Below are 24,069 nucleotides of genomic sequence, written 5' to 3' on the forward strand. Positions count from 1 at the left end.
CCATATTCGGATACACGCAGACTGTGTGACAAACGGAGGAATGAAACCCGGATAAATATCGGCCAGGCGTTTTCGAGATGGAGAGAGCTGCACAACAATCTTGGACTTGACAGAGACTCTGCTCTCGCGAGTGTATTGATAGACAGGTAAGCAAATAAATTTTTTTTTATTGTACAAGTAACGTAATAGTTACAGTAAAGATGATTTTAATAGATATGAATTAATGACAAATAGCTGTAAGTTGTAACGGGATAATATAGCATAACATTTCACGTTCCTTGCAGTTCATTAATTATGATGACATAAAATAATAAGATCAGACATACAGGTAATACAAAAACGAATAAATTACCTCATCCGTGATCATGATTCATTAATTCCATTTAGATACATCGCTAGATGGTGAAAACGCATTAAAAATGACATCTCCCATCGTCACCTCCTTCATAGCGTCATCAAGCTTCGCCTTTGTTATTGTTGGAAACTGCGCCCTCTTGTGGTCAAATTTTTTTACATATTGGAGCTTTAATTAAAGGTGAACTAAGTAACTTTTTTACCTTAACTGAACAGCTTCGGAGTCATTGGCATAGTTATATGACTTTTTTCGGGTTGAATGGTGGTCGTCTCGCACCCCTCAAGCGCCTGTGAGCCGAAAAACCACCCTTGCAAATTTGAGCCGGCGTCAGGAAGTCCTGGATATCACGCGATGTAACGAATTGCTTTACGGCAAAAAAAATCTGCTAAAATTCTGTCATTTTTGCGCTCCCTCACGCTGTTCGAACCCGAATGAAGAAGACGTTTTAAAGAATGTCCCATCTGCTTTGATGTCGCTGATCTACAAGCCTCTGGTATCTGAGAGTCGCCAACGAGTTTTTCGACAGTGTTGTCAAATATCTATTCCGAAGCTGTAGGGGGAGCTCTAGAGAGAAACCTGCGAGCAAAAAGCGAGAATACAGCAAAGAAATTCATGAAACTGCACAGCCCTGCTTTAAATTAAAAAAGGAATTTATATCTGAATTATTTAGCCACACGCTGGAATTCATTCAGCACGACCCTCACAGTGCATTATGGGTATTCTCTAGCCGTTGAGCATTCGTCGTTATTGCGGTGCATTATGGGATTGAATGAGTGCACTTGATAACTTTCACTATGGTTTTGGACACCACTACAAATGGCTGTCCCCTCATACCCTATAGGCTAGCCCCCTATACCCTATTTAAGGTATAGGGGGCAATTTCGAACACAGCCTGTGTGTTTTTAAAGGGATTGTTCACCCTAAAAATGAAAATTAAGCATTGTTCTAATGCTGCATGCACTTCTTTCTGTTATAGACCACATAAGGAGAAAAATAATAATAAAAATGTCCCGCTCGAGCTCGTCCTTATATTGGCATTGAACCAGCATTAAGCTTTTTAAAAAAAGAACACAATGGATATATTCATCTCAGAGAAGAAGGTACATAGTGTTTTTAAAATATAAAAAAGTATTTAATATCCTTTTGTGGCCCATAAAAGAAAGAAGGGCATACAGCCAGCATTAGAACAAAACCAGGGTGAGTAAATTATTTTCATTTTAGAGTGAGCTATCCTTTTAACTTTCCTTATAAGGTCATCCTTCAAATATTTTTTTTAAACCAGTAAAAATATTTGAATTATTTTTCTTTCAGCAACACTTTACAATTAAGGTCACATTAGTTAACATTAGTTAATGAACTAACAATAAGCAATATCTAAATTTTTACAGCATTTATTAAAGGTACACTGTAAGTTTTGACGCAGTTAATAAATTAAATTATGAATCAAATCTTCCATTTCATTCCAAAATATTCTACAACAAATGCAGTTGAAAAAATAAACGAACAACAGTCTGCTTCTACATCCCACAAAACTCACGTTTTTTAATTGTTTTAACAATGTACACCAGAGCTCATAGCCAGAGCTCTGTCAATCATCATTACGTCAATGTCTACGTCAGGTTTGCTCCTGCTCCCGCGGATTTTTTTGAAAGTTTTTTTGTCGTCCTCCAATTCCGCCTTTAAATTTCCAACATTTAGAAAATACATATTGTCAAATAAAGCCATACATGGTATTAAAATAAATACTCATTGTAAGGTAAACACGTCTCAAGGCTGAAAAGATGTGTGTTTTAAGTAATTTGGCAGTTCAACGCCTTTTTTTTAAAAACAGGCATCGCTTCGGCTTCTAAACGTCAGACAGCAGCTGTGTTTTCCTTTGTGGCGTTCACACACATACACACATGCCTCTTATTTTTAACATGACTTGTGTCGTGTGTACGGCATAATTTGGGGTATACAACATCTAATGGCTACTTATTTATGGGCCGTATACTGCTTTTTCAATCCTGTTAACTTCTCGTTCTGACAAACTTCAAACGAACACACCGGGAAACATGCTACACTCCACCGCCCGTTATTTAATCTTTTTCCAATACGCAGGGACCAAATACAGGTCTGTCTCCATGACAAGCACAATCACGCTTCCTCATTACTGAGCTGTCATAAGTTATAACACCACATGTCTGCTTGTCCTTCTGTCCTCAGTGGCGTGATGAGAACACCAGCCGATCAAGCTGGAGAAGGGGTTGGGAATCATTTAGAGGTCAGTCTCTGCCTGACAATCAAATACAGTTGACTATCTCAAATGGCTTTTCCTCATGATGACTGATGCCAGTTTGTTTGTTTTCTAACGTACTTGTTCTCTGATTCTGGTGCAAAGCAATATGTCTGTTCCTTAAACTGCATTTCTTTTGGAAATATAATATAAAAGTTTTGCTGTGAAATCCCTGTGTGATGTATTTCTGTTGGCAAGACAGTTAGCTGCTCTTGCATAGATTGGATTGGATTGGATTTGTTGCACAAAAAAAGAAACGAAACACTAATTTGTCAAGGATATCACAAAGTTAAAAACTTGTTTCCATTGCGGTCCTTGACGTAAAGCACAAACTTCACTCCTAGCAACAGGTACATTGGTATTGTGTAGTATTATAAATACAAAATTACAATACGTTTCACATTTACAAAATGTACAATCACAGTTAAACACATACACACCTTATACTAATACAAATTCATCACTAAAACAACCTAAGAACCAGCTTTTAACTTTCATACTAAAACTAGCCGTATTCAAAATACTTTTTAAATGTGTTCTTTAACACTAGACTACTGTAATGGCATTCATTCTGACCGCTCATACATTATTTGCATATCATTTCAATAAGCTATATCAAATCTAAGAATAAATGGGTCTGTAATGTTAGGATAGGTAATAATAAACATCAGAACACTACATTTTAATTCTAATGTATGTGAAAATGTATTAGTTAATCGACAATGACAGAACAGCTATTGTAATTACAGATACAAAATTGAAAGTGATCAATTTTCTATTATTTTCTTTGTAAAATGAAAAGAAATGTATTCATCCTTGGATATTAGAATACAATACCTTACGAAAACATCGCCAATATGCATTTCAATGCATAGGTAAAACCTTTATGGGCACATATGAAACGCATATGCCCCAAACTGGCCAAAACAGTCATTCTGACCGTCACTGGAAAAGAATATGAAAATATAATAAACTGTGAGAAAACAAACTGATTTAGTAACCAATATTTGTTTTAGTGAGCAAAAATATCATGCTGTAAAATTACAATGAAAATTGTATGCGTACGGTCAGAGTGACTGTTATGGCCATTCAAGGTAGAAATACTCAAAACTCTTTTGTGTCTTGTAATTTTAATAAAATAACAATGGTAGAATAAAATATAGACACATTTAGGAAAAGTCAGGGTCCTCTAGTTACATTATCAACATTTATTGTTGGTTTTATTTCAACAAAGTTATTACATTGCAAAATTTTAAAACAGTCAAAATGACTGCCTTGGTAGTTCTGGTGTTAATTTGTGTGTCGTCAGTAGATTAGAGGCCGAATTTTCCACTTTACACTTGAATTACACTCTCACGCTAGTTTAGTAAATCTGGCCCTAAGTGTCTGAATACCATTAATTTCATCGCTGCTGTTTGTTTCTTTCTGTGTAGAGTGCAGTGCGAAGACTAAAGCCGGTCAATGAGGTGTCGGTGTCCATCTCCAGTAGAACAGACACTGGTGTGCATGCCTTGTGTAACTCTGCACATGTGGATATCCAGCGGAGAGCAGACAAACCCCCACTGCCGGAGCAAACCCTGGTGGAGGCCTTAAACTTCCACTTGAAAGCAGAACCTATAAGGTGGGAGTCTTTTAAGGGAGTTAAAAAGCTGTATGTGTTTTATGGAAGCTTGTTTCCACCACTGAATAAAAACTTTTTTTCCTCAGAATTGCAGGATATAAACTCGCAATTGCAAGTTATAAAGTCAGAATTGCATGATATAAACTTGCAATTGCAAATTATAAAGTCAGAGACAAAAACCTCACAATTCTGACTTTTTTCTCACAATTCTGACTTTATAACTCGCAATTGCGCGGAAAAAGTCGCATTTACTGTAGCTTTTTTATTTTTTTATTCTGTGGTGGAAAAAAGCTTCTATTGTTTTTGAACCACATTTTTTATATACACTAGCCTATTGTTTAACAGTTTGGGGTCAAAGAAATTACTATTACTTTTATGAAACAAGAATTCATTAAATTGATCAAAAGTGACAATAAAATCTTTTACATTGTTACAAAACTATTATATTTCAAATAAATGCTGTTCTTTTGAACATTCTGTTTATCAAAGAATCCTCGGGGGGGGGGGGGTTATCACAGTTTCAACTCAAATATTAAGCAGCACAACTGTTTTAAATATTGATAACAATAAGAAATGTTTCTTGAGCATCATATTAGAATGATTTCTGACCTGGAGACACACATTATCATATATTAAAATAATTTGTTTTGCAAAAATACAGAATGTTTTAAACAGGTTTCCTAAATTGGAAAAGCATTTAAAGGGATACTTCACCTCTGGAAAGATGAATGTGTATTTAAAATAGGTCATTTATGTAGAAGAAATGTGAAGAATTTTTTAATTTGGAGCTTTCTAGACTGAGAAAAGCCAGAAAATGTATTTTTGGCTTATGTGGATGAAAGACAACAACTCCCAGAATGCACTTGCTTTGCTGCCCTAGGAGGCCACGCCTACCGGTTAGAGAGCGCAGTTGAAAACAACAAGGTTAGGCTACCAGTGAGTCTCCGTGATGAGTTTGCCAGGGATTTCGGGATCGCCCAAAATGTCCGGGATTCGGCTTTTGCGTTCTACAGTCGCCATTCATCATGTTTACTGTGGCGAGCAGGACGAGGCTGACGGCCGCGGGAGAACGGCGCGAGGCCGGTGGCGTCATTACTGAGACGCGCCGGTCTCGCATCTCTCACGGAGGAGCGGGAATTTTCTTAGCGATGTTAAAACGCACATCAACCGATCACTTGTTTAGCGTTCATGTAAACACTACATTCAGATTCACCAATCGGAATGAATTCAGTTAGATTGAAACAAAAGGTGTGCATGTAAACAATGAATGGCGACCGCAGAAAGCAAAAGCCGAATCCCGGACATTTTGAACGATCTCACCCGCCGGACAAGTCCGGGAAAAGGAGGATGGTTTTCCCTACTTACTCAGCTTTCTTCACAGAACAAGAGCCTGCTAGCTTAGCTTCCAAAGAAAGACGGCTGACACTGTGTACATTCTGTGAGTGAGATCCCTCTATGGGCGGGCTGAACACATGCGGAACAACGCCATCTACTGGCTGTAGTCTTTAGCCTCTGGCCAGAAAATCCTCCGATGACGCAAAATGACGATTTTTACGTCATCGGAGGATTTTTTCCAGACAAAAAATGCATAAATCTCTCGTCTCAGGGGGATATGAGGGTGGAAAGCACTGTAATTCGAAAATACTACAGGTTTTCTACTAATACAAAGCTTAATGCTAAATCCTGAAGTATCCCTTTAATGTATGCTCCAAGATGCTGACATTATTCTTTTATAAGTCTTTTATTGAATCAGTGTTTTTATTGTAGCTTTGTTTGGCAATCTTACATTAACAAATAGGTTGAATAGTCATGTTAAGGTGTCAGGAAAGGTCATAGGGGTAAAGTCGAATTCAGCATATTGTCATTTATCACAGACAGGTTTTGAATAAGACACATTCGATTGTAAGAAATTTAGATCATCCTTTATATAAAGGATTACAAGTGTTTCCTTCTGGGCTACGTTTTAGGGTGCTGGGTGGAAGAACAAACCGTTTTAAGGTTTGGCTGTTGGTTTAATGAACTATTCATAGGTAGATTTTGATATGAACTATGACTGTGTCATGTGTATTATGTGTTGTCTGCATGTCTGGTACCTTTTGCTGCAGAGCTAGTTTAAAGTGTAAAAAAGCAAGCAAACAATAAACAAACCAAAAAAGAAAATTATTATTATTATTATTATTTTTTTTATTATTATTGGAGAAATATAGTGTACAGATAGGCTTAACAAAATTTTAATCTGAAGATCCTCCGTCTTTTCCTTATGCATACAAAATCTAACAAGATATTATATTTTCTTCTGCAGTTGTTAATTATATATATTCATATTTATACATTTGTACACACACGCATATATTCACTAACATGCCTATACATGTACATGCCACCTACACACAAACATATGCATATATTCCAACATACAGAAACTCTTAAACAAAACTTCTAGAACAACCCACCCACCCCTCTTCCCCATCCGCCTGATAGGCACTGCATGGAAAGGAGTACTTAAAAAAACTAACAAACAAAAGATAAACAGCTACCAACATTGGAGTGGTCTTAGGTCCAACTCAAATTGAGTCAACATCTCTTTCCTCCAAGTCTCCTCCACCTAAATACCTTATGAAGGGTTCCCAAATTTTAGCAAACTGTTGTCTTTTATTCCTTAGATGGAGCCGTATACGTTCCAGATGAAGAGTATTTGTGAGTTTGTCAAGCCAAAGCTGGAAAGGCGGCGGCAATTTGCTTTTCCAGAAAGTTAAAATAAGCTTTTTGGCTGTTAAAAGCCCGTAGGAAAGAAATTGTTGTTGAGACTTGGACAAACAGAGCTCATGTCTTGAAACCCCAAACACAATTAAAAACTCATCTGGTTCAATACATTGATTTGTGATTTCAGAGATGACATTGAAAAGAAAATGATTTTTAACACTGAACCTAAAGATACATAAAAGTGATAAGGATAAGGTCAAAACCTGATTAGACAGATTTCATGACGCACATTTTGCGACAGAACTTACCGAACATCCAAAATAATGCATTGTGCTGGACACTCGTCGTATGTGCGTAGTTGACATGATGGTATTTTTTACCAGCTGAGAACTCAAGAAGAGCTTATGAAATGTGTAAAGGAGTCAAAACAGCACCAGGAATCCCTCCGATACACACACAAACAATGATCGAGAAGAAGACGTTTCTGACGCCTTCAACGTATCTCCCGTGATGAGATTAACCAAGTATGCTGTCTTTTTTAGGGTCGCATCTTGTGACATCACATCCTGTTTTTGGTTCGTTTTTAGTATGGGTTGCGTTTATATTTCACTTTCAGTCGAACTGGACCAGAGTTTGTTTGGAAGCACTTTTTCAGGGGTCTATGTCTGCTTGTTTGGGGCAAATTAACTGCATTAACAGAGCAATCGCAACAGTTCGTTTCAATCAAACCAATCCTGAGAAGTGTGAACACACCATTAAACATTGAAAACATGACACATTAATGCTTTAACACATCCGTTAAAGCATTAACTCAAAGTTTTTCTTTTAAAAGTCTTTCAAACAATGTCACACACTGCTGTCACTGTCAATGTCACACACACACATGGCTAATTCAGATCTGCAGTCTTTGGAGGTTGCTTAGTTGTGAAAGATCAGGGCCATTTATCTGGAGATTCGAACCCCTGAAGGGAAGATTCATGGGAATTACTAGGACCCCCAGACGCTGTTGTGCAAGAGATTCAATCCCATGTTGCTCTAGGCAGACCTTCCTTGTATTAAATGCTCTGTAAACTGCTTTGACAAAGTCACCTTGACACATCTTCTGTAGTGTGCTGGTGTGGTGTTTTGCTGTTAGTGACCAAGTGAATCCTTTAAAGAAAATAATTTTGTGCTGATATGAAAGTGGTATGAAACGTCAAAGTGGTAGTTGCGTAGACTGCCAATGTAGGGACGGAAATCTCTTAGATTTAATTTAAAAGATCTTCATTTGTGTTTCAAAGATGAACGAAAGTCTTACAGGTTTGGAAAGATATCAGGGTGAAATGATGACAGAATTTTAATTTCCCTTTAAATTAAATTTCATTTTTTAACTGCATCAAAACTTACAGTGTACCTTTTAATAAATCCTGTAAAAATGTAGATATTGCTTATTGTTAGTTCATTAACTAATGTTAACTATGGGACCTTAATTGTTGCTGAAAGAAAAATAATTAAATAATTTTTACTGGTGTAAAAAAATATATTTGAAGGATGACCTTATAAGGAAATTTTTGCTATTTCAGTCCACATTGTATAAGTTTGTGTAGTTGGCCGGTGGGACGAGCAGTGATGAATATTTTAGTGGTTGTGGGTTGGGGAACCTCAGGTCTGATTGAGGTCACAGGAACCATTAACCATTCACATCAAGAATCAATGTCTCTAATGCTCATCATGCACAGATGCCTGGGAATCTCTTGGAATGCTACAGGAATTTATTAAGCTAGTAACTGTTTCAGTGCCATTTTCATATACATTTGCCTTATGTCACAAAAACTCTTTAAAACTGAGGGCACACAGTGCTCAAGTCTGGTCTGTTTGTGTTTTATTCCATGTTCCTGTTAGCAGCGATTAGCGACTGCTGGTGAATCATTAATATCCACTGACAGACTCCTCTGGGAGCCTGAGCTTGTCATCTTCTTTATTTGGTGTTGTGAGTGGAGGCGCAAACTGGTGGAAATTGCCCTTAAAATGCCCCAGCGACCCTGAAGAGACGCTGTCAGAGTCTAATGGTGCTTTTAGCTGAGATGCTGCTGGCAGATGCGCTCTTTTCTCTCTGCTTCGCTATGTTTAGAACTCTCTGGCCACTGAAGACTGGATCCACACAGACTCATGAAAATAGTAGACCTGAAGGAGATTCTTAGATGATTTTTTTAAAAGATCGTTGTTTGAAGAAGTCTCTTATGCTCAGCAGCATTTATTTGATCAAAATACAGTTTAAAAGTAATATTTTGAAACAATATTGCAATTTAAAATAACTGCTTTCTATTTGAATATACAGTATTTTAAAATGTAAATTATTCCTATCATCACAGCTGAATTTTGACTAAATAAAATTCTGTATCAAAATTTATAAGGTAAGACCAGTACTTTGTTTAGGCTTAGTTTGTAGGTAATTACAAACCTGCGCACATATATTCAAACGCACATAACTATAGAACCCATTCTTAATGCGCATGTGAACGCCATCAGCGTTTCTCACAGGTTCGCGTTTAAAGTCTGTGTCGAGAGAATGGTGTCGTCTTAACGGCTCCTAATTTAATAACAAATGATCGTTGCGACGGAAGAGAATCAATCAAAACTAACTTTAGCTGGAAAATAACTATTAAAGAACCGCTATAAAGCCAAAACAATCTCTGTTACCTTAAATTATACGTTTATCTCTGTAAAGCTGCTTTGAAACAATCTACATTGTTAAAAGCGCTATATATTAAAAAAAAAATAATAATTCCAGCATCATTACTCCAGTCTTCATGATTTGATGCTCAAGAAATGTTTCTGATTATTATCAATGGTAAAAACAGTTGTGCTGCTTCATATTTTTGTGGAAACCTTGATGGATTTTTCTCCACATGATTCTTTGATAAATAGACAGTTCAAAAGAACAGCATTTATTTGAAATAGAAAGCTTTTGTAATATAAATGTATTTACTGTCAAAAAATACTGAAACTTCTGAACTGTAGTGTATTTTAATAATTTATTATATATTTTATGTATTTCAAAATACTTGCTCTAGTTTAAATTGTTTTGATGCCTGATTTTATTTAAAGCACATAATTTCACAAAAATGTCACAAAACGTGACAAAATTATCCTAGATATTTAAAATGTGGGGGTAAATATTATTATTTTATTTTTTTATCGTTTTACAATATATGTAAAAATGTTGTATTAAACTCCCATAATTCAATTATGCATAATTATGGGTTTGACACTGTATTGATCATTTCAATTAATTAAATTATTTCTTTATAAAAATATGCTCTCACAAAGATATTTATGCATCTGAAAATCGATTCCGTTATATGGAATATCACCTTAATAAATATCACACCTTTTGATACTGATGTAATTTTTGTTTATAAATGCAGATTTAAAAAATTTTATTTACAGAAAGTTTTATATCGGGGCGTCCTTAGTATGATTTGTAACATGGTTAGCAGAACATTAGCAGTTTATCCTGCATCTGTGGACGGTTCTTTGTAGAAGTCCCCTTTCTGTTAACATAACGTATCATAAACCTTCTTCATTTGACTCGTATGACCTCATCACAGTAAGTGTGTTGAATGTCAACATTCATGACTTTTGAACTTGATTTTTTTGTCGATTTGTCACGTTACCATTAAACTCATGAGTATATTCACAGAATATCCATACTGTCTTCTCATGAATAGTAATGAAGCCCTCTGTCATGTGCTTTAGGGAGGTCTGACAGTGATAGACTGGTCCTCTCAAAAGGCCTCATGGGACTGTATTGCATGAATGTTTAATGAAGAATTGAAGCTTTTTGAGAGTCAACATATAACTCATGGGGTTTCAAGACCACCAGTTTAATCCATAAGAGCACTTAGTCAGATGAAGAGCGCCATCATAGCAGTGTTTGGAGCAGCATCTAGTGTCGTAAAAAACCTTACAGATGATGTAAATACTGTTGTTTCACTGTTATTCAACTAATTACTTTATATGTAGTATTTCATATTGTAAAAAGGACTAGATTTGTATGTGTTCTGAGTAAAATGTGAGGCGTTTGCCTGTGCAAAACTCGCTGTCCTGTTACTAGGGTGTTGCTATGCGTGGTTCCCAAGGTTGTGTGGTTTCTGAATGTGTTCTGAGAGGTTTTTAGTGCATTGCTAAGTGGTTGCATTGATAATCAGGTTTCTAGAAATGGTTTGGTTCTTTATTCAGTGTGTCTACAACAGTGGTTCTCAATGAAGTGGGCCGGGACAAATTAGGGGGCCGCAGAATGGCTTAAAGTCCTTTGAAAATAATAAATAAATAAATAAAAATTAAATAAACCAAAAAAGCTAAAAATCAATATGTAAGATGAAATCTTATATCATTAATTTGTCCTTTTAACATTTTAAGAACTAGCGTTTGCATGAGCTTGGACAACCATACTGTATGAGTGAATTTAAAGACCTGGAAAAGTTATGGAAATGATTAAGTAAAGTAATTACATTATTATGGAGAAAAAATAATGCTAATAATAATAAATATATATTATAGTCTCAATACCTTTGATGAATAGAAAGTTCAAATGAACAGCATTTATGTGCATTTATTACATTTATTTACTTTTGTATCAATATAAATGTCTTCACTGTCACTTTTGATCAATGTAATGCATCCTTGCTAAATAAAAGTATGAATTTCTGTTTTGTTAATCTTCCAACTAATTTTTGAATGGTATCACTGTTTCCCCAAAAATGTTAAGCAGCAAAAACTGTTTTCAACATTGATAAAAAAAATATGATTTGATTAAATAAGTGCAGCCTTGGTGAGCAAAAGAGACTCATATTTCCGTGTTGCTCTTTTGTTAAAATAAACCAGATTTGTTTGTTATTACATCAAGATGCATTTGAATTTTGAGTGACTATTGTTTTTCTTTCATGAGAACCAGTGTTATGATATTTCCTCCAGTGTCTTGATTATTCTGGACTAACTTGAACCTTTTTCAGTGGAAATTGGCGGGTGAGTTTGCAAAACAAACACATGAGCATGTGTGCATTACCAGATTTGAATCAGTGTCTGCTTTTCTGTCTTTTTTCCCCCCAGAATCACCAGGGCTTACCGTGTCCACAGCGACTTCCACGCACGCTATCAGGCCATGTCACGGACATATGTGTACCGCTTTGCTTTGGGTCTCAGACATCACACAGAAATGCCAGTAACGGAGAGGGATCTATGCTGGGCATTACGAGACACGTGAGTGCCACCCCCGCTCTTCTGCACGTGCTCAGAGGGCTTCTGTCTAAAACCGCATCACTACGCCTGTGTCACAGAAGCTAAATCCTCTCAGAGAGGAATAGGAACAAGCACTGGAAAAAGCTGCACATGAATTATACACACTCACAAACAAGACCCATCGCAGGGGCAAGCAAATGATTATCTAGGCCAACACTGAAACTAAAGAACGCAGATGAGGAAAGCATGCATTGTTTCGGCAGTGCATGCCTCAGATGTCTTTTTGAAGCCCACGATGGAGCGAGAGGCTCGTCTCCAAGGTGTCGAGTGAACATTAATGCTATTTTTTCCACTGTCTTCATTTTTAGTGAGAAAGTAGGCCAAGATAAGCTTCAGGCTCGTAGTGACGCAGAACAACACCCACTGTCGTCTCATGTCTGGTCCATGAACACACACATGCCTTCTTCTGGCTTTCCATCTCATTCATAAGAACTGCTATTCCCCACACATACACTGGATTAAGTCCTTTAAAAATGGATGTTTGTCGAGGTTGTGCTCATCTTAGTGTTCCTTGACCTATGTGTCTGAAGTTAGAATTAATCAATACATTTTAATAATTTAAAGCATGCAATGAAAAATTATTAATATATATATATATATATATATAGGGCTGTTAAGTGCTATTATGAAATAATTAAACTTAATAATAGTAAAAACTTAATAAACTTGTCTACAAGCCGTAACTGATGAAAATAAACATCAGTTTGACCCTTTTGGTCAAATATTGCATTGCAAACATCAATAATAGCTTTAAGTTGTCAATGCTGGCAAATTACCATGGTATAAGTGTGATAATCCACGGCTAGCTGTGCATTAAATGATTTTAGTGCACTTCGTGGAGGCTAAATTTGGCTGATAAATTACCCCCCAAAAATAATTTGAAGTCATTATTGTGTTAAATGAAAAAAACAAAAACAATAAATAGACATTACAAAAAAATTGCTTTTAGAAAAAAATATTTTATTTGATTCAACTTAATTTATTACACACAAACTTTTACAACGACCATGTTGTTTTTCAGAAGCTGCATCTGAATTGGTATTTAGATTCTAATATCCTCTTTTATGTTCTGCAAAGAAAGTCATACATGTTTGAAATTACATGAAGGTGAGTAAATGTAAATAAATCGTTTGATTTAATTATTTATTTTCTGGGGCGAACTATCACCAAAATATATATATATATATTTTTTAATGAAATGATACGCTAAAAAAGATACTAACACTGTAGGTGGCGGCAAATGTCTAAATGAGTAAGTTATTGAGTCATTCATTCATTTGATTCGTTCAAATGGCTGATTCATTCAGGAATTAAGTAAATGGTTGGCTGCATCAGAAATCGCAAACTTCCCTACTATTTATAAGGCGAAAAACAGTATGTGACAAAAGAAGTATGTCCAAATTCACAGTACTTCATAAAAGAGCAAGCATAAAGAAACCGGATGACCTACTACTTCCGGCGAGATAAATATGAAGTAGCAACTGTTTTCAACATTGATAATAATAAGAAATGTTTCTTGAGCAGCAAATCATCATATTAGAATGATTTCTGAAGGATCATGTGACACTGAAGACTGGAGTAATGATGCTGAAATTTCAGCTTTGATCACAGGAATAAATTAACTTTTAAAATATATCAAAATAGAAAACAGTTATTTAAATTTTCATTAATATTTCAATAATATTACTGTTTTACTATACTCCTAAAGTAAATAAATGCAGTATTAAAATACTGTTGATCACAGTCTGTTATAAAACAGAGTTTGACGCTGTCCATTACTTCATTCTCCCCACAGGAGGCTAGATATCAGTGCAATGCAAGAGGCTTCTGCACTGCTGATAGGAACCCATGACTTCAGCACCTTCCGGGCCTTGAACTCCGAGACGCCCTTTAAGAACCCAGTGAAGACTCTAGATTCGGCCCGGCTGGAGCCTGGGGTCTCCTTCAGTCAGAGACACTTTCACAGGTACGACTCTCTTCTGTCCAGGTAAAAAGCTACAGCACCAAAGATTGGAGGAAGCTTGGTTTGGTTGGTGTTGTGATGATACCAACAGTATTGGTTGATATGAATTTCAATAACAATAAATAAAACAATAAGTCTTTCCAAACTGAAAGACTTTGTTCCATGGAACACAAAATGAGAAATTTAGCAGAATGTTCACGCTGCTATTTTCCATGCAATGCTGCTGAAAAAAGGCACCATAATAAAATGGCCAAATATCAATATTTCTTATAGTCTTCTGAAACCAAATGATACAAGATTGAATTTTAAGTCATTATTCACTGACATTCTTGCTGCCTTTAAACCATATTTATTTTACTCGATATTTACCAAAACATATATATTAAACGGCTTTTATTTCGTTTGCCATTTCATGTTTTTCATATGGAACAGAAATAGCAGTTCTTATCTGCTATGCAACATGATGGTGGCACCAGTGTGACCTCTTACAAAATTGAGTTGCACCGGGAAGAATGTGCAAGATTTTTGCATTAAAATATCCAAAAAACGCTAGTACAGTGTTATATGTTTTGTGTACTTGTGAACTTACATTATCCCAAATGTTTCCAACAATGTTTAAATACAGAGAAATTCACAGTTTTAACCAGTGTAATGTCCCTCCTCATTGCATCATCTGTCAATAAGGTCATGTCCGCTTTATCCTCGGTTTCCACTTTTACTGCCGTAGAAGCCATGCCAACACAGTGAGTCTCATGAAAAATTGCGGAAGTAGTAGTTGTAGCGTCTAGCGCGCCACTTTGTTGTTTTATTCGCAGTCGTCATGGACCACAATTATTCATTATCTTTAGCAGGTTCTGTCGCCAAAGAGAACTCTTAGAAATGTAAACGTATGAGTGAATCAGATGACCCAAGAAGAGTTTTGGTCAAGAGAAATAAAACAAGGATCAATATCGGTGTGAAATTTCCTAACACTGTTTAACAAGTCTATGGCAGTGGAATTAAATACAGTATGTATTGTACATAAATAGTTAGTCAGCCTTTTTGCAAATGCTGTGGATACATTCAAATGTGCTTTTAGTATGACTGCACTGTGTTACCCCACCATTTAATTAGACAAATAAAGTGACGTACGAGTAGTAATTTAGAATTAAACATTGTTACTTGCAGCTAATTCATAAGAATGTGAATGTGAAATAAAATCATGTGATCAAAACGTAACTTTTATACAAATTTATTTCATTATCTCATTCATGAACTTGATTTGTGAGTCCCGTGGGATAGATTTCCATTGGCTGTGGAGGTGAAGATAACTCCCATCATTCCACGCTCCTTCACAGCGTCATCAAGCTACGCTTTTGTTATTGTTTTGAATATGTTCACTCTAGTGGTGAAAATTACACACTGTGCCTTTAAGCCTTTAAGTGCTGCTTTCTTCGCAATTTGCCAGATTTAATTCTGTCATTTGGGAAATGCAGTTGAAATCTTGGTGTTTTATTTTAACAGCCACTTCTCAACAGCATGTGTAGAGGGATTAATTGTGCAGATGTGGCCATTTGGCACAGAATCATATAAATAGCTTCTGATTTCCTAGAAAGATAATATGGCTGAACATCAAGGCCAAAGGTCATCTAATCCATGAATAGTGGATCTGAAATTACAACATGCTGTCAATTGTCGCTAATGCAAATTCATTCTACAGCTATAAACCCTCCTGGAACTAGTACATTTGTGCATCAATAATCCCAATTATGATTTTTTTATAGTCAGTAACATGTTCTTCAACCTCTGGTCATTATCGGCTCCAAGCTAACGCAATGTTTACAATGTTTAATATCATGTAGAAATGTCAGAAATGCTTAACACACAGTATGAAAGGCAAAACTGCTTTATACAACAGAGGATGGCCAGTCTTTGAAGCTGGTCTTTCATCAGTCGGCTCTTGAGTTAGGCATGTGCGATCAGACTGTTGCTAGGCAACAGATGTTGGACTAAAGCACAATGCTGACAAAAGCGGGTTGGCTGCTCACTCTTGCTGTAATGAGCTGAGGGACAGACACTGACTATAGCCTGTCAGATACAGTGAAGAATGGCCATTTTTATACTATCCTTTCCATACTCCTTCAGCTCAGTTCATTGTACTGAAGAAAACATTTTAGTAGCAAAACTATTTTGGGCAAATACCAAAAGAGGCATTCAGTATTTGATTATTTGGGATAGTTGACCGTTCGCAAAGACTCGCCCCCTTTAGTGACTGTTGCTATGTCCGACAAGCCACGCCGCTCTCACACCACACATCATGTTCTCACACAGTGAAACATACATCGCGGAGCAGAGAGGACACTGACAACACACTAACAGACAGGACAGACCAGGTTACTTTTGATATGTAACAAAGTCTCAACTTTCAAATTTGGTCCAAATTTAAACAATAAATACTGTTTTGTGGCTCTTTAATGTGTCTGACAGATCGCTGTAGAGCCTCTTAAATCTGCTCGTGAACCGATCATCTCTTCCTTCTAGCTAATTTATAGCATCAAATAAACATGAAAGAACATAAGACATCAGTATACTCCGTTTTTCAAGATCAAATCTTCCAACTTTAATCTACTAACTCTCCTGACTGCTTTGTGGGACAAAAATGGTGGATTCGGCAGATGATGGATTATGATAGGTCAGATCGCCTGTCAATCAAACTCCCTGCGAAGGGTCAATCGACTGCATTATATGAAGTGAAGTGACGTGTAGCCAAGCATGGTGTCCAATACCTGGTATTTGTGCTCATTTCACCCATCCAAGTGCACACACACAGCATTGAGTATTGATTTCACACACACACACCATAAACACACACCCGGTGCAGTCGGCAGCCATTTTTGCTGTGGCGCCCGGGAAGGGACTGGGGGTTTAGTGCCTTGCGCAAGGGCACCTCACTTGTGGCTAATGAGAGTGAAAGAGAGTGCTGTTCACTCACTCCCCCACCTACATTTCCTACTAGTCCGACTCTAACCATTAAGCCACAACTACCCGCTCTTATTTTTATATACATATATATCCCTTGTGGTGCGTTGAAAACCCTATAACACTTGCAGTGTTCCCGGTCAAAAATGAAAGCATTATTTGTGGACAAATTTGTAAATTTTACATAACATATGAAAAAAATGTGCACTGTTTATCACACTAGTGTGCTTTAATGTTTAACCAGGAAATTTACTGTGAAATTGTTTTTTGTACAAAATGGCACAAAGTCACATTTGTGGTGTTCCCGTTCAAAAATGACCGACCTACAAGAAAATTGCTTATAAATCTGTTACGCTATTTATCACCAAATATTGGATTCAACCTTTTTGTCAACTGGCATTGAGGGGAATATGTTTAAAAGCTCACACTGGGATCCCTTCATCGGGTCATTTTGGGTTTCTCACATGCAGCTCTCAGCTGGGAGAGAGCAGTCTGGACACACACCATCTGCTCTGTTTCACACTAATGTCAAGATCTGCAGGGGATCAGCCGCTTTTATCATCTACACACACTCACTCATAGTATGTAACTGAATGTCTGCATCAAACCACATCTAGGTATTTTGCTTCACAACCCCAAGAAATTCACACAGTGAGAAGTTTTTTTTTTCTCTTGAAAGGTGGACTTAGCCAGTTCATCAAAATAGGTCAGAATATTTTGTCTTCGTATGCCATCTGTCATTAACAGCAGTGTGAACGTTGAACCTTTTCCTTTTCCTTTAGTGGAATGGATCTGTTTGTGCATGTATAAGATCTGTAAAGTTACGAAGTCTCCCCCAAAAGTGATTTATTCTATCTAACAGAGAACACTGATCCAGACCTGCCTAAAATGCTTTGATCAAAGTCTATATATTTCTTCCACAAACGTCTGTCACAATGTGAAGCTGAAGCTCACCTTTATGGAAAGGGCTGTTACATTTCTGACACACTCTTGAGGTGTTTGGCCAATCAGAGCGCACTGGGCTTTTCGAAAGGAGGGGATTTGTAGAAACTAAAACCTAAACAGAGCGTTTCAGACAGCCTAGGAATAGAGGTACTGCAATAATGTACATTATGTGGAAAAAAATGTGTTGTTTTGAACATGAAGTTATGTTAACATGTTCTGGCCTCTTTAAAATATCTCCTTTTTGGTCCTAAGTAAAATGAGTTTGCTAAGACAGAATAAATTATGTTAATGATGACAGATGTTTGACTTTTCAATGAACTTCCCCTTTAAAAGTTTTATTAAGCACTTATGAAAGTGTGTGTGTGTGTGTGTGTGTGTGTGTGTGTGTGTGTGTGTGTGTGTGTGTGTGTGTGTGTGTGTTTGTGTGTGTGAGAGAGAGTGAAAGAGAGAGAGATAATGTCAATTAATATTTCAGTTTGATCACAACTCAAGAAACCAGGTCATTCTCCTGACAACTAGAGCCTAAATTAAACCGTGTGTGTTTTAAATGAAGACACAGTAACTTTAAAGTGATGCAGTTAAGCTATACATTTATTATTGACTTGGATTCAAACAAGAAATCCAATATCCAAACAAGGTTTTATACTACAGAAGTTAAGTAGTTAATTTAATGCCAAATCCATCTGTATCATAATTAATTGAGATTGAGGACTTCACCCAGGAGGAGCATCATGAATATAGAAACATCATGAATATTACCCCATGTGGTCGTCAGAGACATCTGTTATGTCATACAAAGATTGATAAATTATTAAATGGATAGCAAATAAGCTTAGATGTCCAGGTTTTTAATTGAAAATAACACTGAGTTGGTTATGAAATGTTTGTACAATCACTAAGTTAATGAAATCAGAAGTTATTTCTACAATAGGACCATATTCATACAGTGGCATTAAAAGAATCTCATAGCCATTAAAAGTAGATTCTTTGTGCAGATTGATTATGAGGCAAAGACCATAAGCTAATTAGGTAACCTAAATGTTTATTGTTTGTGAAACAAGATGTTTAAATGTTCAATTAAAATCAAGGGGTCACGGTATGGCTAGTTCACATGGGCCAGTTAGCTTAACTGACATTAAAGTGCCCCTATTATACTATTTTAAAAGTTCATTATTTTGAGTCTCCTACAATAGGTTTACGTTTATCCAACGTAATTTTTTTTTTTAATTTTCTCATATAATCCATTGCAGCATCAGCTCTTTTTTACAGTTTTTTACGATAAAGAATTCGGTTTCTCTAAACCCCTCCTTTCCAAGAGCCTACTCTTCTCTGATTGGTCAGATGGCTCAGTCTTTTGTGATTGGTCTACTCTGCTCTGATTGGTCAGATGGCCCAGTCTTTTGTGATTGGTCTACTCTGCTCTGATTGGTCAGATGGCTCAGTCAGTTGTGATTGGTCTACTCTGCTCTGATTGGTTAGATTGCCCAGTCTGTTGTGCTTGGTCTACTCTGCTCTGATTGGTCAGATGGCCCAGTCTGTTGTGATTGGTCTACTCTGCTCTGATTGGTCAGATGGCCCAGTCTGTTGTGCTTGGTCTACTCTGCTCTGATTGGTCAGATGGCCCAGTCTGTTGTGCTTGGTCTACTCTGCTCTGATTGGTCAGATGGCCCTGTCTGTTGTGATTGGTCTACTCTGCTCTGATTGGTCAGACGGCCCAGTCTGTTGTGATTGGTCGACTGCTTACAGCACATGTTGGAAACCAAACGGCCATTATCAAATCTGAATTTCAGCTTCCTCTACACTTCTAATACACAGTAATACTAATTGCGATGGAGCTTGTTTTACTGTATCAATTCGAGCCTGAGTCCTCATTCCTTTGGAAGTGCCGCGAAGTGGATTTGACAGAAAACAGCGTCTTCTCGACGTGAACAACTCTAATCAAACTCTTCTAGTCTCAGCTGCAACTACAGTGTTAGAGGGTCAAGTAGACGTTGTTCACGGCAGCCATTGAAGAGCATAGATTGGCATTATGCACATTTGTTACAAACCTACACAGCTTCGAGCAGAAGCTCGGAAATTCTGGAAATATCTGCAAATTTAAAAAGTGTGATTTCTAGATATGGAACCATGGAAATTCGTAAAAAATGTAACAATGTTTATCATTGCATACTGTTTCACATGCATATTTTTTCAAATTTAGTTCAGTACAGTAAGCAGTTAGCTATTATTCTATTGAGCACAGTTCTTGTTCTGGAAATGCATGCTTATATATTAGACACACATGTGCATCCTTTGAGGTTTTCATTGCATTGGTGTTGTATGCTTATCTCTGTTCATGTAACGCACACTGCCTGTTTGTTCATTCAAAGCCATGATTAAATGAGAGCCAGACGATCTCATTCAGCGCTTCTATGAAGACATTCCAAAGAAATCTCATCATGAATTTTCTGCCATCATTTTCTTCCTGCTAAAAAAGCATTTAACCTCTCCTGCAGTAAATATTGTCTGCTCTGCTTGATGTTATCTAGCCTGACCGCTCCAGTGCTCCTGCTGCATCTCCAGTTGTTTATTTGATGCAGGCAACTTGGCAAAATAGCTGTCACATTTAGTTTTGATGGGAGAAATACTGTACCAACTAGACAGAGTTAATACACTGAGTGAGACGACACAAAAGAGGTCACATCCTCAGTCGTCACCCATGAAACTGTTGTTCATTGACTGCCCACATGGAAATGCGTTCATGTTGTGATGGCATCTTCAACATTGGAGCTAATGTGTATAGTGGTTTACAAAAGCGTAAAGATATACCCTTTTACCATTTGTATCATTTTGTATTGTTGCAGCACCTCTCTTCCTAGTCTGCCTTGAGCTTACGATGCTTCTGTTTCCAAAAAGCATCGTAAGCTCAAGTGGATCGTAGAGACCATTGGTGGTAACGGTTCTACGATCTACTTACAATGCTCTTACGATGCTTTTGGGAAACGCAGCCCTGTTTAGTTCTGGTCTCTGTGAAGCTCCTCCTTCCGAAAAGCACGATGTGCTCTGATTTGCCAGCTGGATCAGTGTGTTGTGATTGGCCAACAGCTTTTAGCGTGTTTCTGAGTTTCAGCACACTACTTAAGCAACTCAATCAGGCACCGCCCCTTTTTTTGCATATGCCTTGGACGGTAATTATTTAAATGAGGAATATTGTTTGTGAAGAGTTCGTTCCTGTAAGAAAACTCAAGTAGAGATGGTCTTATTATGCCTAATTTTCTATATATCCTAGTAATTTTGTTGACGACATGTATTAATTTCTTCAATGAGCTCATTGTTTCTGCCTTATTATTAATATATTGTTAGCTAACTGCGTGTGTATGTACATTTCTGAAATACAAAACATGGACAATGTCACCTCTGATAACAGATCACTCTAAATTGTAATGTAGACACATGCATTTTCTGTAAAGCTGCTTTGAAACGATGTGTATTGTGAAAAGCGCTATACAAATAAATGTGAATTGAAATTAATTGAATTATTATTGGGAGATATGAGGGTCTGTGGCTCCATTGGAAAACGTGTAACGGCTAGCTTTGGATCACATGTGCCTTGATAACCAAAAACATTACAGCCTTGACGTCATTGAATTTCGTTCAGAGTTGTGCAACAGTCAATCACTGTTTGCGGATACCATAGAAATGAATGAGAAGTGCCGGAAAATTAATCATATCTGACACGCAATTGTCCGTGACTTCTCTTGTAAAATAGAATTTTTTTGGTGTAAACTAAAAATCAATAAATCCATAACAAATGTTTAAGGGCAAGAGCCAATGGGCTGTCGATTCATTAAATTATAAACGATTTCCTCACCGTTTATTCAGCGTACTAGTGAAGCATCTCCTCAATTAACTTTTTTTTTTTTTTTAAAGGCCTCATATCTCCTTTGGCTAAGGTTGCAGGCTTGGCTTCAAGTGACTTTGCTACGTCCAAGTCATTATAGGGAGTTCAGAAACAGTGCTTACTGAGATATATATATATGAAGTACTTTAACTTTGCAGAGCTTTTTCATGCACACTAAAGAAAGTTGAAAATGCAAAGCACAATAGGTCCTCTTTAATTTTTGTATTTGTGTCTGTTTTCTTTCAGAGATATTCAGTTCTGGGAACTCACTTTTAAAAGTAGGTCTTTTTTATACAGACAAGTAAGTACAGGCTTTGTTTCCCTATAAACATGATGTTGATGTTGCATTATGGGATGTCTGCCTCCTAGTGTTAGATGTGTGACTCTGCACTGTTTTATTTCACTAGTTGTGAAGGACGTGTCTGGTGATGTTATATAACAGCACTGGTGTGTGACGTCTCCCCTCACAGGTGCGGAGGATGACTGGGGCGCTGGTTGCTGTTGGTCAGGGTAGACTGTCTGTTAGTCAGATTCAGGAGCTACTAGAGGCACGGGATTCATTGGCATTCCCAAATAACCTGACCGCCCCAGCCCACGGCCTGTTTCTGACCAATGTACAGTACAGAGATACAGGTGAGAACTGGCAGCTTGGGTCAGAATGTTCTCATTCTTTATGCAAATTTTAGACTACCCAGAACAATTCAAACTGAACACACTGTACAGAACAACATATCCCACAAAGCAAAGCTCTTGAATTTGCCTGATTGCAACAGTCGGGTTCTGGAAAACTCCATTAATTTTCTCCATAGGGAAATTAATTTGTATAGACAACTTATAAACCATTAAAGACAGACCTACTGTAAGCTATGAGGTTGATAATTAATGATATTCTCTTCTGTTGAAGGCATCAGCCCGCATTATTTCAACTTATTTAAAAAAAAAATCATGTTTAACATGGATTCGTGGTGAAAAACTATATTAGCCATGATGCTGTACAAAAATTCCATCTATCAGAGAATCGCGACAAGTAAATTGTCTTTTTGTCTGATTTTTTTAAGTTCTTGTAATGTAATGGTTCACCTCATTGCTGATTGGCTTGTTTCATTGCTTATTAACAAAGACTTTTTTTAAAAATCCCTATGGGAAAAATGAATGGAAAAAAGTTTCCGAAACCAGTGCTGCTAAAAAGGTGGATGGGCACTAATGCACTGAAATCAAATTTATTTTTGATTTTTGATATCTTTTATGACTCATGATTTGATCGAACTGTTATATAGATATTTTCACACAAAATTACAAATTTATAACGTTTACATTTAATATAACGTTTTTATTCAATTCTGAAAAGATATGTGGACTGCACTCACTAAATTAAACATGCAGCATGATGAGGTCATGTGATCAGTGAAGCAGACTGCTGTTTGAAATATATACTGTTGTATAATGCATTCCGTTTTATACTATACTATATTTAAATAGTATTTTTAAATATATATATATATATATGTATATGTGTGTGTATGTATGTATATATATATATATATATATATATATATTTAAACAGTGCATAGTGTGTGCAGTATGCAGTACACATGCCTTCTAAGGACAGCAAAGTACATCAGTATTAAATATGTGTATACTTTTTTTTTTACAGATCTTGGCTGACTGGACACTGATATAATTATGTAAATGATTTTTAAAAAATAGTAAAAAAAAAAAAGAAGAAAAACATGTATATATATATTGTTTTTATTTTTCTCCAACACTTGCCTGTTTAAAACCTGTGTTAAAGTTCTACATAAATATTTATACATTTCTGGATACTGATTTTTCAATACAGTATTTTAGCTAAATAGAATGACGTGAAACACAAATATATATATATAGTAGAGTAGTGTATGGCTAAAGTATACTTTAGACGGCATAAACAGAACAGACCGGAACGCAAACATGCAGTGACAATGGAGTTCTACATAGACGAGAGATTGTGCGAAGAGGTTAGAAAGTACTCTCACAAACAAATAGGGCTGGGTGACAAACTCAAGCTCCTCCGACATTTCTCTTTAAAAATTCTCATTTTAGGCTTAAT

The 24,069-nt window shown here is 36.6% G+C and overlaps 1 protein-coding gene across 3 annotated transcripts; it reads left to right on the forward strand.

The window, feature by feature from the left end:
• Positions 1–1,928: 1,928 nt before the first annotated feature.
• Positions 1,929–23,800, forward strand: pusl1 (pseudouridine synthase like 1). Of its 3 annotated transcripts, none has more exons than XM_081357494.1 (8): positions 1,929–2,468; positions 2,561–2,618; positions 4,064–4,251; positions 12,046–12,195; positions 14,030–14,200; positions 22,227–22,281; positions 22,451–22,613; positions 23,635–23,800. In XM_081357494.1, the coding sequence occupies exons 1-8, from the start codon at positions 2,410–2,412 to the stop codon at positions 23,643–23,645; spliced, it is 855 nt and encodes a 284-aa protein (XP_081213620.1). In that variant the 5' UTR covers positions 1,929–2,409; the 3' UTR covers positions 23,646–23,800. The 3 variants fall into 3 exon arrangements, 2 of the variants coding, with proteins under 2 accessions (XP_081213620.1, XP_081213621.1); XR_014029481.1 differs by having other exon boundaries at positions 2,139–2,468; positions 22,227–22,258; XM_081357495.1 differs by lacking the exon at positions 22,451–22,613 and having other exon boundaries at positions 2,139–2,468; positions 23,635–23,678.
• The last annotated feature ends 269 nt before the right edge of the window (positions 23,801–24,069 follow it).

This window comes from Scardinius erythrophthalmus (genome assembly GCF_964197995.2).
Source record: "Scardinius erythrophthalmus genome assembly, chromosome: 25".
NCBI lineage: Eukaryota > Metazoa > Chordata > Actinopteri > Cypriniformes > Leuciscidae > Scardinius > Scardinius erythrophthalmus.